Source organism: Xenopus laevis, chromosome 8S (assembly GCF_017654675.1).
Source record: "Xenopus laevis strain J_2021 chromosome 8S, Xenopus_laevis_v10.1, whole genome shotgun sequence".
NCBI lineage: Eukaryota > Metazoa > Chordata > Amphibia > Anura > Pipidae > Xenopus > Xenopus laevis.
In genome coordinates, this window is record NC_054386.1 from 66,491,865 (window position 1) to 66,505,304 (window position 13,440).

The following is a 13,440-nucleotide window of genomic DNA, read 5'->3' on the forward strand; positions in this document are numbered from 1 at the left end:
TCCATGTGCTGCGCATGTTTGTGATCCTGTAAGTGATGAGATGTCCCACCTGAATCCCAACCCTCCCTGTGAGCGACTGCTGAATCCAATTACTGTTCTGAGGTAAATATGTCATTAGTCAGGGGATGTTTTACTGTAATTCACTCACATTCCTTTGGCTCCTGCTACAGTTCCTTCTCTTTTCTAATGAGATTTTACTCATTAATTGCTATGAAATTGGTGCACTTAACCTTTTCCCTGCCAGCTGGGCAAAGTCGAAATCACCAACACAAAACAAAAGGCAGCAAGTGTGTATATTGTGATCTGTCATTCTAATGAATGGGGAAAATGTATTGCTAGGCAACAAGTCCCACAATCCATCAGTTCACAGTGGAACAAGATGAAGGAGGGGCGGGGGAAATGGTTTGTATGAGTATGATGGTTTCATTTTGTGGAATCCGTTATGTCTGGGGAAATATATGGAGAGATTTATTTATGGCAGTTTAGATCATGTTTTTTTTTTTCAACTTTTCTACATACGCCCAACTGAATGAGCTTGTTAGGGCAGAGACGCTGCAATTCGGGGAGATTAGTCGCCTGCTGACAAATCTCCTCTTCTTCGGGCGACTAATTTCCCCGATCTCCACCGGCTAGAATGAAAATTGCCGTCAGGATGGCGCTCGGATCGATTCAATTTCAGAAAAGTTTCCTTGTGATGTGACTTAGGAAAACAAAGCGCTCAGAGTGCCATCCCATTAGTGATTTAGATTCTAGCCAGCGGGAAGGCAGTTCGGGGAGATTAGTCGCCCGCAAGAAGATGAGATTTGTCGCCGGGCGCGTCTCTGCCCTTACGGTTTATCTTCCCTTTGTGTTCACTCTAGAGACAATTGTAGAGGGCTGGATTCATCCCTGTAACCCTTTCCCTGCCAGTGGCCAGAACTTGTTAGGCACAATTAACGTTTACTATCAGAACTGCCCTTTCCTAGCAACTTTGCAATTGGTTCTGGTTCCTAAATTATTTTCCTTCATCTCCTCCCACTTTTAAGCTTTTGAGAGAGGGTCACTGACCCCGGCAGCCGAAAACGATTACTCTTTGAGACTACAATTTTGTTAGTTTTTATTACCTATCTTTCTACTCAGACCCTCTTCATATTCCAGTCACTGCTTGGTATCTAGCGTAAATAAGGCCTTAGCAACCAGCTACTGAAATACCAAACTGGAGAGCTGCTGAGCAAAAAGCAAAATAACTAAAAAAAACTCTTAAAAAAAATGAAGATTAATTGCAAATTAGTCTTAGAATATCAATGAGTACATAATACTAAAAGCTACTTTAAAGGTGAAAAACTCCATTCAAACATGGAAGTGTAGGTGCCACATTGCTGGTAGGCTGTGTTTGCTGATGACGATGTAGAACTTGTGCTGTTGGCAGACTAAGGCCCATCTAAGTGTATTTTGTATTAATGCTCAGAAATCTGTGTAGTCTGCAGCATATGTAAGTAATCAACATTATTTATATGGGATTTGTTTGTAATGTGCTGTGGAATGTAAACAAAAATTTCTTCATCTGAAGCAAACTCCTTAGGGCAGAGACACCCTCAGAATCGGGGAGATAAGTCGCCCAGTGACAAATCTCCTCTTCTTCGGGCGACTAATCTCCCCGAACTGCCTTCCCACCGGCTACAATGTAAATCGCCGGCGGAATGGCAATCGGTGCGCTTTATTTTCCGAAGTTGCCTCACGCTGAAATGTCGGGCGACTTCAGAAAACGAATCGATCCGAGTGCCATCCCACTGGCGATTTAGACTCTAGTCGGCGGGAGGCAGTTTGTGGAAATTAGTCGCCCCGAAGAAGAGGCAATTTATCACTGGGCGACTAAATCTCTCCAAATCTGATTGTGTGTCTCTGCCCTAAAGTATTGTACCTTGCCAGTCTCACGTGTAGGGGTTTCTCTATGTGCCTTTATTTTAGCAACTGAGCTTAGTGACGTCTCCTTGTGACAAACAGCATGTCCCTCCCTCCTGGCCATTTATTCCATGGTGAGTGTCCCGTTATTAAGTATAGATATTAAGAGAATAGACACCAGTGCATGTCCGGCCGTTGGATATGTCCTATTCGCTGACACGTAGGTATATACTGCTCGGATGTAGAGATATTACTTGCCTGCTATACGGATGCTATTGTGCTTTTATTTTTGTACATGGAATGGAAGAGTATTTATAGCTGTTAGGTATCTGTGAGCACAAAGATGTTTATTCCAGTGTATATACTGTAAAGTGAATCTGTAGTGACTTCTTTTCTGACATTCAGGTATGTATCTGTTCAAAAGTGTTGAAATAAAAGCCTTTTTATTATACACCTTGTCACCTCTCATCCTTTTCTGTGCGGCCTTCGGGCAAGGCTTGGCAATGAAATGTGCAGCAGCTTCTCATTGGTGTTCGTAAGTGCCAATAGGATTAGGTCCTCAGGGATATGACTATAATGCAGACTTCCCCGTGCAAAAAAAAATAGTTGTTGGGTGGAGTTCCCCTTTAATTTGTACAACGTTTTAACAGCATTTGTTCAGTTTGTTTGCCAGGCCAGAGCTACACGGATACGTTCTCTATAGTGTCTCTTCAGTAAGTAAATTAAATCTCAAATTTCTTCATGGCTTACTGTGATTGGCTGTCCCACCTTATTATTATTAACATGTATTTGTACAGTGCCAACATATTAGAGAAGAGGCGCTTAAGGGGTGATATGATGACTATGTATAAATATATAAGGGGATCATATAATAATCTCTCTAATGCTTTATTTACCAGTAGGTATTTCCAGCTGATACAAGGTCACCCATTCCGATTAGAAGAAAAGAGGTTCCGCCTAAATATTCGGAAGGGTTTTTTACAGTGAGAGCTGTGAAGATGTGGAATTCTCTCCCTGAATCAGATGTACAGGCTGATACATTAGATAGCTTTAAGAAGGGGTTGGATAGCTTTTTAGCAAGTGAGGGAATACAGGGTTATGGGAGATAGCTCATAGTACAAGTTGATCCAGGGACCAGTCCCATTGTCATTTTGGAGTCAGAAAGAAATTGTTTTCCCCTCTGAGGCAAATTGGAGAGGCTTCAGATGGGGGTTTTTGCCTTCCTTCCTTACAGACGAGCGTTTTTACCTGCGCTCCCCTGCGTTCAGTTTTTCTGCGTTCAGCCGCAGGGGAGCGCAGGGATAGACGCATTACATTTTTTCCAATGGGGCTGTACTCACACAGGCGCGTGTAGGCGCCGAACGCAGGAAAAATGCAGCATGTTGCGTCTCAACCCGCGTTCGGCGCCTACACACGCCTGTGTGAGTACAGCCCGATTGGAAAAATGTAATGCATCTATTCCTGCGCTCCCCTGCGGCTGAACGCTGAAAAACGGAACGCAGGGGAGCGCAGGAAAAAACGCTTGTCAGTAAGAGCCTTAAGTCAACTGACTTAAAAAAAGTTAAAAGGTTGAACTTGATGGACGTGTGTCTTTTTTCAACTTTACTTACTATGTTACACAGTTGTCCTAATGCCAGTGTACACTGACAGCTGTCCCATAGGAAGCAAAAGTTCTATCAGCAGAAATACAAAACAAACCTACATGTATAGCCCATAGTAACAGCAGGGTATGGCTCTATTGTCACTGAGTCAGCAGGTTCCAATACAGAGAGAAAGATGGAGGTTTGAGCGCAGGACAGAGAGAAGAGCAAACTGCCCCATTCCTTACCATGGTTACCATAGTGTGTGTATAAGGAAAGTGAGAGAAAGCTTTGATTGTGGTTTTATTTAGTGAACATGATATTTCCACACAATTACCGACTGCAACACAATCACCCAAGTCCCAAGGTATTTCATTCTAAGCAAATGTGTTTTATCCCCCCTATTATCCCCCCCTAGCCTATTAGTGCAATAAGAGTCCAATGAAAAGAGGAAATCTCTAAGGATGATGCAACGGGGGGTGAACAGGGGACACAATTCTACAACAGGGAGACCTTCTTTATACAGTAACGGGGTTGTGATTTGTCACAATTTTTTTTTTTCTGCAACTGTCATCCAAAAACAAAAGCTGTGTAACAGGCGCCCTCTTTCTTTCCTTGGCCCATTCCAGAACTCCTCTAACCCCCCCCCCTCCTAAGACTTTATTTGCAATTGGTTTTAATTGTTATTTGTGGTTTTTGAGTTATTTAGCTTTTTATTCAGCAGTTCTCCAGTTTGCAATTTTAGCAGTCTGGTTGCTAGGGTCCAATTGACCCTAGCAACCATGCATTGACTTGAATAAGAGACTGGAATAGGAGAGGCCAGGATAGAAAGATGAGTAATAAAGATAATAAATGTGTAGCCTTACAGATCATTTGTTTTTAAGATGGGGTAAGCGACCCCCATTTGACAGCTGGAAAGAGTCAGAAGAAAAAGGTAAATAATTCAAAAACTGTAAAAAAAAAAAAAAATAATGAAGGTCAGTTGAAAAGTTGCTTAGAATTCTACAACAAAATAAAAGTTAACTTACAGGTGAATTATTAAGTCACTGTGATGAGGATCCATTTCATAATACAACTGGAACAAAATACTTCATTCAAGGCTGCCATGGAATCACAAAAAATGTATTTAAAGGGGAAGTAAAGTCTAAAATAGAACAAGGCTAGAAATGCTGTATTTTGTATACTAAATATAAACATAAACTTACTGCACCACAAGCCAAATCAAACAAATAATTTATGCTTTCTAAGTTGGCTACAGGGGGTCACCATCTTGTAACTTTGTTAAACATCTTTGCAAGACCAAAACTATGCACAAGCTCAGTGTGGTCTGGGCTGCTTAGGGATTGTGATAAATTATCAAAACAGCGCAAGTCAAATAATATCTGCCAGAAGCCAATACAGCAAGACAGATTAATAATCAGAATATGCAGACTGCACTGGGTCCTGTGTTGTCATGTAATCTAATGTGGATTTTATAGTTTTTGTATTGTTTAATACAAACATTCTCCAACTCTCCAGAACCAGTGGCTGCAGCAAAATAATAGAATCCCAGTTTATCTGTTTAAATCTGGCTCCATGTCCCTGCAGCTGGAGTTGGAAACATTAAGGGCAGAGACACATGCTGCTATTTCGGGAGATTAGTCCGGTGGGAAGGCATTTTGGGGAGATTAGTAGCCCGAAGAAGAAGCGATTTGTCGCTGGGCGACTAATCTCCCGAAATAGCAGCGTGTGCCTCTGCCCTAAAGGGGTTGTAAATCCAAAATAAAATCCAATACAAATCTCTACACAGTCGCTGACTGCTCTACAGGGAAACAAAAAAAGCTGCTTGAGTTCTGCATGGCTGGGAAGTAAGGCGGGGGCTCCCCCTGCTGTTCATAAGTATGATTGTTTCCCTGCTCAGCAGTTAGGGACCGTCTGACAATTCCTATCCACAGCAGTAAATGAAGGGAGAATTTCACTGCATACAGTCAGGTTTCTTATAAAAACGGTACACATTGTTTAATTAAAGTATATTGGAGATAGGTTTCTTTGTCATTAAAGAAAGTAAATAGTGGATTTTATTTTGTTTTGCCTTTACATGCCCTTTAAAGGGGAATAGATAGAACTTTTGGTATGGAGTGGTATTAGGGTGACAATCAAATGTAATGTTTTATAACTCTCTATTTAGTATTGTTATTGCTATTTGGTTGGTAGGGTCACTTGCCTTAGTAACCAGCAGTAAAAAAACATAATTCAAAATGAACAGTTGAATGGAGCTCATTGATCTGCACCTTGTCCCCTGTAACGACCCCAATGTGATGTGATGTGTTGTCCATGAAGAGGCGGTTTCTATAAACTGACAATTTGGGTGGCAGATGACTTCCAATATCAGAAAACAAGCTAATGTCTCATATTGTTTTAAAGTAGCGATGCACCAAATCCAGAATTCGGTTCAGGATTCTGCATTTTTCAGCAGGATTTGGAGGAATCCAAATCCTGCTGAAATGTGGATTTTATAGTTTTTGTATTGTTTAATACAAACATTCTCCAACTCTCCAGAACCAGGCTGAACTGAATGTGGATCGTAAAGATCTTGTGATTTTTCATCATCCCCACAAGGAAGGAAAACATTTTTTAGCTGCACGCTGCGTGCATTGTTCTGTTTCACCCCTTGTTTCCTTAATTACAGATGAAAATTAGGATTTGGTAATCTTTTGCGAAGGATTCGGGATTTAGCAGAACCCTAAAATAGTGGATTTGGTTCATCCCTAGTTAAAAGAGGTACAGTTTGTCAGGAGGAGAGGGCTATTAAATGCTATGGATACTCTTGCTTAGGAGCTGGGTACTTAGTATAACTATAGAAGGGAGCCATGCGATTCTTCAGCAGAATCTTGCAGATGATACAAGGGCACTGAATGCACTGAATCCAGGATTCGGTTTGGGATGTGGCCTTTTTCAGCAGGATTCGCCCGAATCCTTTTGCCAGGCCGAACTGAATCTGAATCCTAATTTGCATATGCAAATTAGGGACAGTGAGGGAAATTGCGTGACTTTTTGTAAAAAAATAAATAAAAAATTAATTTTTCCCCCCTTCCCACCCCTAATTTGCATATGCAAATTCAGATTCGGTATTCGGCCAAATTTTTCGCAAAGGAATTTGGCGGTTCGGCCGAATCCAAAATAGTGTATTTGGTGCATCCCTATTAGGAAGCAGCGGGATGCTATCAATAAGGTTAGTAGAAAGTTGATCCAGGGACTGGTCCGGATGGAGTTGTTAGCCCAGTATAAGACTGTTTATAAAATGGTATCAAGGCATCCGCTTTAGTAAAACCTCGTGGTTTGTGGGACACCATGATGCCAAAACAACATTCACAACACAACACAAACTAAATACCTACACTAACATGTAAACAAAGAACTCGTTAAAGCTGCAATCAACAACCTTTGGCTGATGAGTTCTACTGAGCTACAAAGCTTCAGTTCATTATTATTATTATTATTATTAATAACATGTATTTCTAATAAAGTACCAATATACTGTGCAATAAAAGGGTGTAAACAACAAGCATATAAAAGCATCTCTGTACACACTGTCACTGCCCAATAGAGAGTTAATTAGGGCCCAGCTCATTAGAGCTGACATTGCTAAAAGCTGAAGTTCAGTTAGAGCCCTAGGCTGAAAATACCAGTTTTTCTTTAGCCACAAAGCTTAGGAGCCTCAGTGGCCAGTTAATGAAACACATGCAGGCTTCTGAGACAGTGTACAACTGCCATAGACTTGTGCTGCCTCCCTGGACCGGACATCACACCTTTGCAGCTTCTTCTGTTAGTGGAGCCGCCGACTGAGATTCCAGAGCAGAATATTTCACTGCAAGACAACAATGCATATGGTTACCATCTGTAAGTGCCCTCTTATAGGCAACTAAACACCCCTTAAACTTCTAATATAATGAATTTGAAACACCAAATCCCCTTCTATTTGTCAGTCATTGGAAAACAGTTGCTGAGCACAGAAGCATCTCCTGACACCTCTTTGCTCAGTTCTATTGCTCAGCTGGTAATGACTGATAGGACTGAATTGTCAGGAAAACGTTTTCTGCTCAATTAACTATTTTTCTGACAGGTGTTGGCCAAACTGAGCAGCAGGGGGCACCACTGTTTATAATTCTATAGGTATGGGATCTGTTATCCGGAAACCTGTTATCCAGAAAGCTCAGAACTATGGAAAGGCCATGTTAGACTCTATTTTATACAAATAATGTAATTTTACAAATGATTTCCTTTTTCTCTGTAATAATAAAACAGTGCCTTGTACTTGATCCAAACTAAGATATAATGAATCCTTATTGGAAGCAAAACCAGCCTATTGGGTTTATTTAATGTTTACATGATTTTCTAGTAGACTTAAAGGGGTTGTTCACCTTTGAGATAAATATGATGTAGAGAGTGATATTCTGAGACAATTTGCGATTTGTTTTCATTTTTTATTATTTGTGTTTTTTTAATTATTTAGCTTTTTATTCAGCAGCTCTTCAATTTATATCTTAAGCAATCTGGTAACTAGGGTCCAAATTACCCTAGCAACCATGCACTGATTTGAATAAGAGACTGGAATAGGAGAGGCCTGAATAGAAGGATCAGTAATAAAAAGTAACATTAACAATACATTTGTAGCCTAACAGAGCATTTGTTTTTTAGGGCTCTTACAGGCTAGCGGTTTTACCTGCGCTCCCCTGCGTTGCGCTTTCTTCAGTTCAGCCGCAGGGGAGAAGACGCACTGAATTATTGTCAATGGGGCTGTACTTACACAGACGCATCTAAGCGCCATACGCAAGTTGGAACGCAGCATGTTGCATGTTACCTGCATTCAGCGCATACATGAGTCTGTCCATTGACAATAATTCAGTGCGTCTGAATTATGATCTAAATTACAGAAAGATCCGTTATCTAGAAAACCCCAGGTCCTGAGCATTCTGTATAAAAAGCCCCAAACCTGTACAGTATTAAGTGTCAAGTTGGCAATGATCTAGTTCTATAAAATATGACTTTGGCAAGTAAAGGAGCAAGAGGTTTGAGTAGGTAACAGTCTGGAAAACAGAAGGAACAATAAACAGATCAGCAATAAAGTGACATTTCTTACCTTGTGGCTCTTCACACATTACAGCCTCCATATTTTCCCCTTTCACATACTGAGCATTAAGACCTTCTGTGAAGCAAATAGAAATGAAAGGCACAATTATTGGGAGGGTTCTGTCAGGTTAGACTGCAGACATAAACACAGACACACGAGGCACATTTTACTAATGGGTGGGGGTCCCAGCAGCAGTGTGTCTGGGGGCAGCATTGTGCATAATACATTTACTGCTTCTTTCCACTACAAAACAGGTGAGTGCAGGAAGAATAGGGGGCTCAGCACTGGTGGCTCTCCGTCATTTAACAGACACGTCTGAAGTTCTAACTCTTTGTCCTAGAGCAAGAACTGTTTGTTCTTCATGGCTCATTGGGTATTTCTATTATAAGGATAAAGTGATGTTATGCAGGAGAGGGAAGCAGCCAGTGCTTTTCCTTATTCATCTCTGTTGTGTCTCTTGTGAATAAATATGGGAGCTGAGGGATAGAAGGTGCATTAGAACAATAAAAAACATGGGGTAATAGATACCAACATCAGACCCCACCGTAACCAATAGTCACATCATCTCTTCTCCCCTAATAAATCCATACCTGCCTTCACTTCCAGAGCAGCTTTTCACTGGAGAATTCAGTTTACCCCCCACCTCAAGAGGAGCTGCTTGAAAAAGCTGTATTAGCAGTTTAAATGTGAGTATATTTACTTCAATATGTCCAGAGGGTTTGTGAAAACACAAAATAATGATTTGTCCCCAAGGAGAGAACTGTCTTAAAAGAAAGGAGAGCTTCAGCCCATGGCAAATATTTCCAGACCAATGCGGGCTCTTAAAATTGTTGTCTGCTTCAGTTATGTGACATCTTTACTAGGATTTAACTTATTCCCCTTATCTTTCATTTATAGCCACAGGCAGATGTGCTGCCTCTCCTCCTGTCATCAGCACTTGACTCTCAAGGGACCTGAGTCTGTTCATCTCTGTTTCCAGCTAAACTGTCTCCATTCCCCTAGGAGGTGCTCAAGTACTGCCTGACTTATTGATAGGTAGAAGGATGGCTCCTGACAGTCAATAGTCCTATGGGCAATAAAGCATTTAACAGATGGGTATTCAATGTATTACTGCAGCCTAACATGTTCCTGAACACAAACAGGGGCCCTCCCTTTAAAAAAAATGTCAGCCTGATACGATCACTTCTATGTTTCCATATATATAAGCCATGGAGAACCTGTTAAATATATAGGTATGGGACCTGTTCTCTAGAAAGTTTGGGACCTGGGGTATTCCAGATACAGGATCTTTCTGTAATTTGGAAACCCATACCTTAAATCTATGGAAGATGGCCTTCCCTGTAATTTAGAGCTTTCTGGATACTGGGTTTCCCGATAACAGATGCCACAACTATATCATAAACAGTGCTTGAGCTTGATGAAAATACCATGGCATTACACCTTTATGACCTCTAATATCCTTATATGATACCAAGGACTATAGAATTCCCTCGAATACTAACACGAATTATAAAGTAGAGTCAGGGTGTTTAGCTTGGCATTGTATTTTAGTGACCCTGTTCTTTCTGATTTGCTTTAATTTTTGTAAAACCAACAAACAGGGATCAGATGCCAAATTACATAACTGTGCTTATGTCGGGTATTATAACATCACAACTGAGCTATTTCCCAACAGCTAAATAGCCGCTGTAAAAGCTCAACTATGTTATAAAGCATACATACACAAATGCATTTGCTTCCCCACCTTAAATGCACATAGAAAGGGTTAAAACAAGGCAAATGTGACAGATTATGATGTCAATGATTAATAAATGAAGTTGCACACTGCTATGGCAGGTGAAAGGAGAAACCCTCTTAATGCTCTTTTAATGGATGAATTGCTGATCCCTTCCATTCTGTTGCACCTCTGTTAGGAGTGTTCTGCTTCATTCATCTCCCCCATGGGAAAACGCTGTATTCACAGGGGAAGTAGCAAGGGGGTGAATCAACTCGCTTTCCTGTAACATTACTAAGAGACATAGCATCACCCTTGAAATAAGTCACAATAAACTATATCTGGCTCTGAGCAGCTGTTGAGAAGCTAAACTTAGGGGAAAATAAGGTTGGCCTGTAATAAAAGCTGAAGTTACAAGGCTGATGCTAATTGCACTGGTTTATGTGCTCCCATTTAGTAATTATCTGTATTAATTAGTATTTATCAGCCTTATACTGACATTTATATTCTATGTGCAGTGTCGGACTGGCCCGGCAGGACACTGGGAAAATACCCGGTGGTCCCCGACCCTTAATGGGCCCCCGCCGGGCCAGACCCTTCTCCAGATCTCCGGGAATATGTTTTTCTTAGGCATCGTGCAGCGCCATCTACGCATCCGCTTGGCACCAAACACCCAGGGGCGCCTTCACGCTGGTGCGTCTGGGTGGCGCCTTCATGTGCACGCACTCGGCACGTCACAATAGGGGGGGGGGGTCCCTGGACAGTAGTCCCCGTGGGCCCCACAGTCCGACCCCGTGGGCCCCGCAGTACTGTATATTGTGAGTGGGTCCCTAAGCTCATTAAGTGACAGCAGTACAGCATGTGCAGTGAATCAGCAGAAAAGAAGATGGGGAACTACTGGGGCATCTTCAGAGGCACAGATCTTCCCTACTAAAGGGCTCTGGTTGCCTTGGGCTGGTACAGAAGCCCAACACATAGGGGCAGATTTATCAAAGGTCGAAGTGAAAATCAAAGTAAAAAAATTATAATTTCAAGCTATTTTTGTGTACTTCGATTAGGGAATAGACCAAATTCGATTCAAATTTGAATACAGAAATGTATCATGTACTGTCTCTTTAAAACTTTGATGTCAACCATTCGCCATCTAAAACCTGCAGAATTGCTGTTTTAGCCTATGGGGGACTTCCTATTAGGAGTCAATTGGTGGACTATGAAAAATCTAAGGTTTTTTTTTTGGTTTTTTTTTAAATACCTGTACTTCGATTCGAACAATCGAACAGCCTATTCACAAAAAAAAATAGATTTCTTTAATAAATTTCGGTTGGTCTTTTTTTATTCAAATTTTGGGAGTTCAAAAAAACTCCCATTACTTCGAAATGATAAATATGCCCCCCAATGTACATTTCTAGCTACTTCTTTAGTTAAGTTAAGTTCTCATTTAAATCTGCTCAATAAACTAAAATACTGTAAAATGAAGTGTCATATCAGAAAGTACCAGCCACTAGGCATTTAGTTGTTAGAAGTGTAAGGCGTATATTTACCTTGTATACTGAAGCAGAACTTCTTCTTTTGGTATGAAATGTAGCTCGATACTGCACCAATTAATGCCATTCCCAAAGCACTTGCAATTCCAGCAATAGTCCCAGTCTCTGCTTGACTGCCTGTCATTAGAAGAGATGCTCTGTAAGTAAATGCAAAGCAAGAAACCCGGGGGAAACACATCTCCTGTAACAGGCACAGAACCCCAGAGATAGAGTGTATCCTCAGAGCCTGGGATTTGGGTTCAGGCAATATTTGGAAATAATTTTGGAAATAAGTAATAGACTGACTGATAGGACTGGGCAAACACACAGTCCCTAATAACACATGCCTGCTTAAAGGGTGTTATCTTTTATGTTGATGGGGAAAAAGAAAATCAGGTTTAAAGGGGTTGTTCACATTTGTGTTAACTTTAGTATGATGTAGAGAGTGATATTCTGAGATAATTTGCAATTTTTTATTATTTGTAGTTTTTGAGTTATTTTGCCTGCTATTCAGTAACTCTTCCACTTGCAGTTTCAGCAATCTGGTTGCCAGGGTCCAAATTACCCTAGCAACCATGCATTGATTTGAGTAAGAGACTGGAATATGAATAGGGTCTGTCTGAACAGAAATGTGAGTAATAAAAAGTAGTAATTGCAATAAGGCCCAGAGCATTTGATTTTTATATATGGGGTCAGTGACCCCCCCCCCCATTTAAAAGTTGAAAAGAGTCAGAAGAAGAAGAGGTAAATCATGAAAAACGTGTAAAAAAATAAATAATGAGGACCAATTGAAAAGTTAGATAACCTATAGATTCTATAACCTGCTAAATGTTAACTTAAAGATGAACCAGCCATTTAAATTCCTTTTTATAGCTGAAATATCTGTCAAGTGATACTATTAGAAATAATCGGATAAGCCCGATATTGCCCTCAAGGTGGAGGTCACCAAGCAGATCATTATGTATACACAGTGTGACATCATCAGTGAATATAACCAATGTATATAGAGTGTAGTGAGAATAAAAGTAGTGAAACACTTTAAGCACCACTTCAAGTAACAGTTCAGTGTGAAAATAAAAACTCTGTAAATAGATAGGCTGTGCAAAATAAAAAATGTTTCTAATATAGTTAGTTAGCCAAAAATGTAATGTATAAAGACTGGAGTGACTGGATGTCTAACATAATAGCCAGAACACTACTTCCTGCTTTTCAGCTCTATAACTCTGAGTTAGTCAGCGACTTGAAGGGGGGCCACATGGTACATTTCTGTTCAGTGAGTTTGCAATTGATCCTCAGCATTCAGCTCAGATTCAAAAGCAGCAGTTATGACCCATGTGCCCCCCCCCCCAAGTCACTGATTGATTACTGTCTGGTAACCAATCAGTGGAAACCAAGAGAGCTGAAAAGCAGGAAGTAGTGTTCTGACTATTATGTTACACATCCAGTCACTCCAGCCTTTACATTACATTTTTGGCTAACTAACTATATTGGAAACATTTTTTATTTTGCACAGCCTATTTATATACCCAGTTTTTATACTGAACAATCCCTTTATATTGTACATGATGTGATAGGGTGTCATAACCATCCCCCTGGCCCCAAACCCCTCCCAGTGGCTGCCAATTTGAAATA

General features: G+C 40.7%; 1 protein-coding gene across 3 annotated transcripts in view; it reads right to left on the reverse strand.

The window, feature by feature from the left end:
* Window positions 1–6,543: 6,543 nt before the first annotated feature.
* Window positions 6,544–13,440, reverse strand: part of cd99l2.S (CD99 molecule like 2 S homeolog) — a 38,984-nt gene continuing 32,087 nt past the window's right edge. For all 3 annotated transcript variants that reach the window (XM_041574805.1, XM_018233023.2, XM_018233024.2), the window contains 3 exons: window positions 11,827–11,946; window positions 8,581–8,646; window positions 6,544–7,308 (listed from right to left, as the gene is read on the reverse strand). In XM_041574805.1, coding sequence (XP_041430739.1) covers window positions 7,244–7,308; window positions 8,581–8,646; window positions 11,827–11,946 — 251 coding nt within the window. In that variant the 3' untranslated portion in view covers window positions 6,544–7,243. The remainder of the gene's footprint in view (window positions 7,309–8,580; window positions 8,647–11,826; window positions 11,947–13,440) is intronic.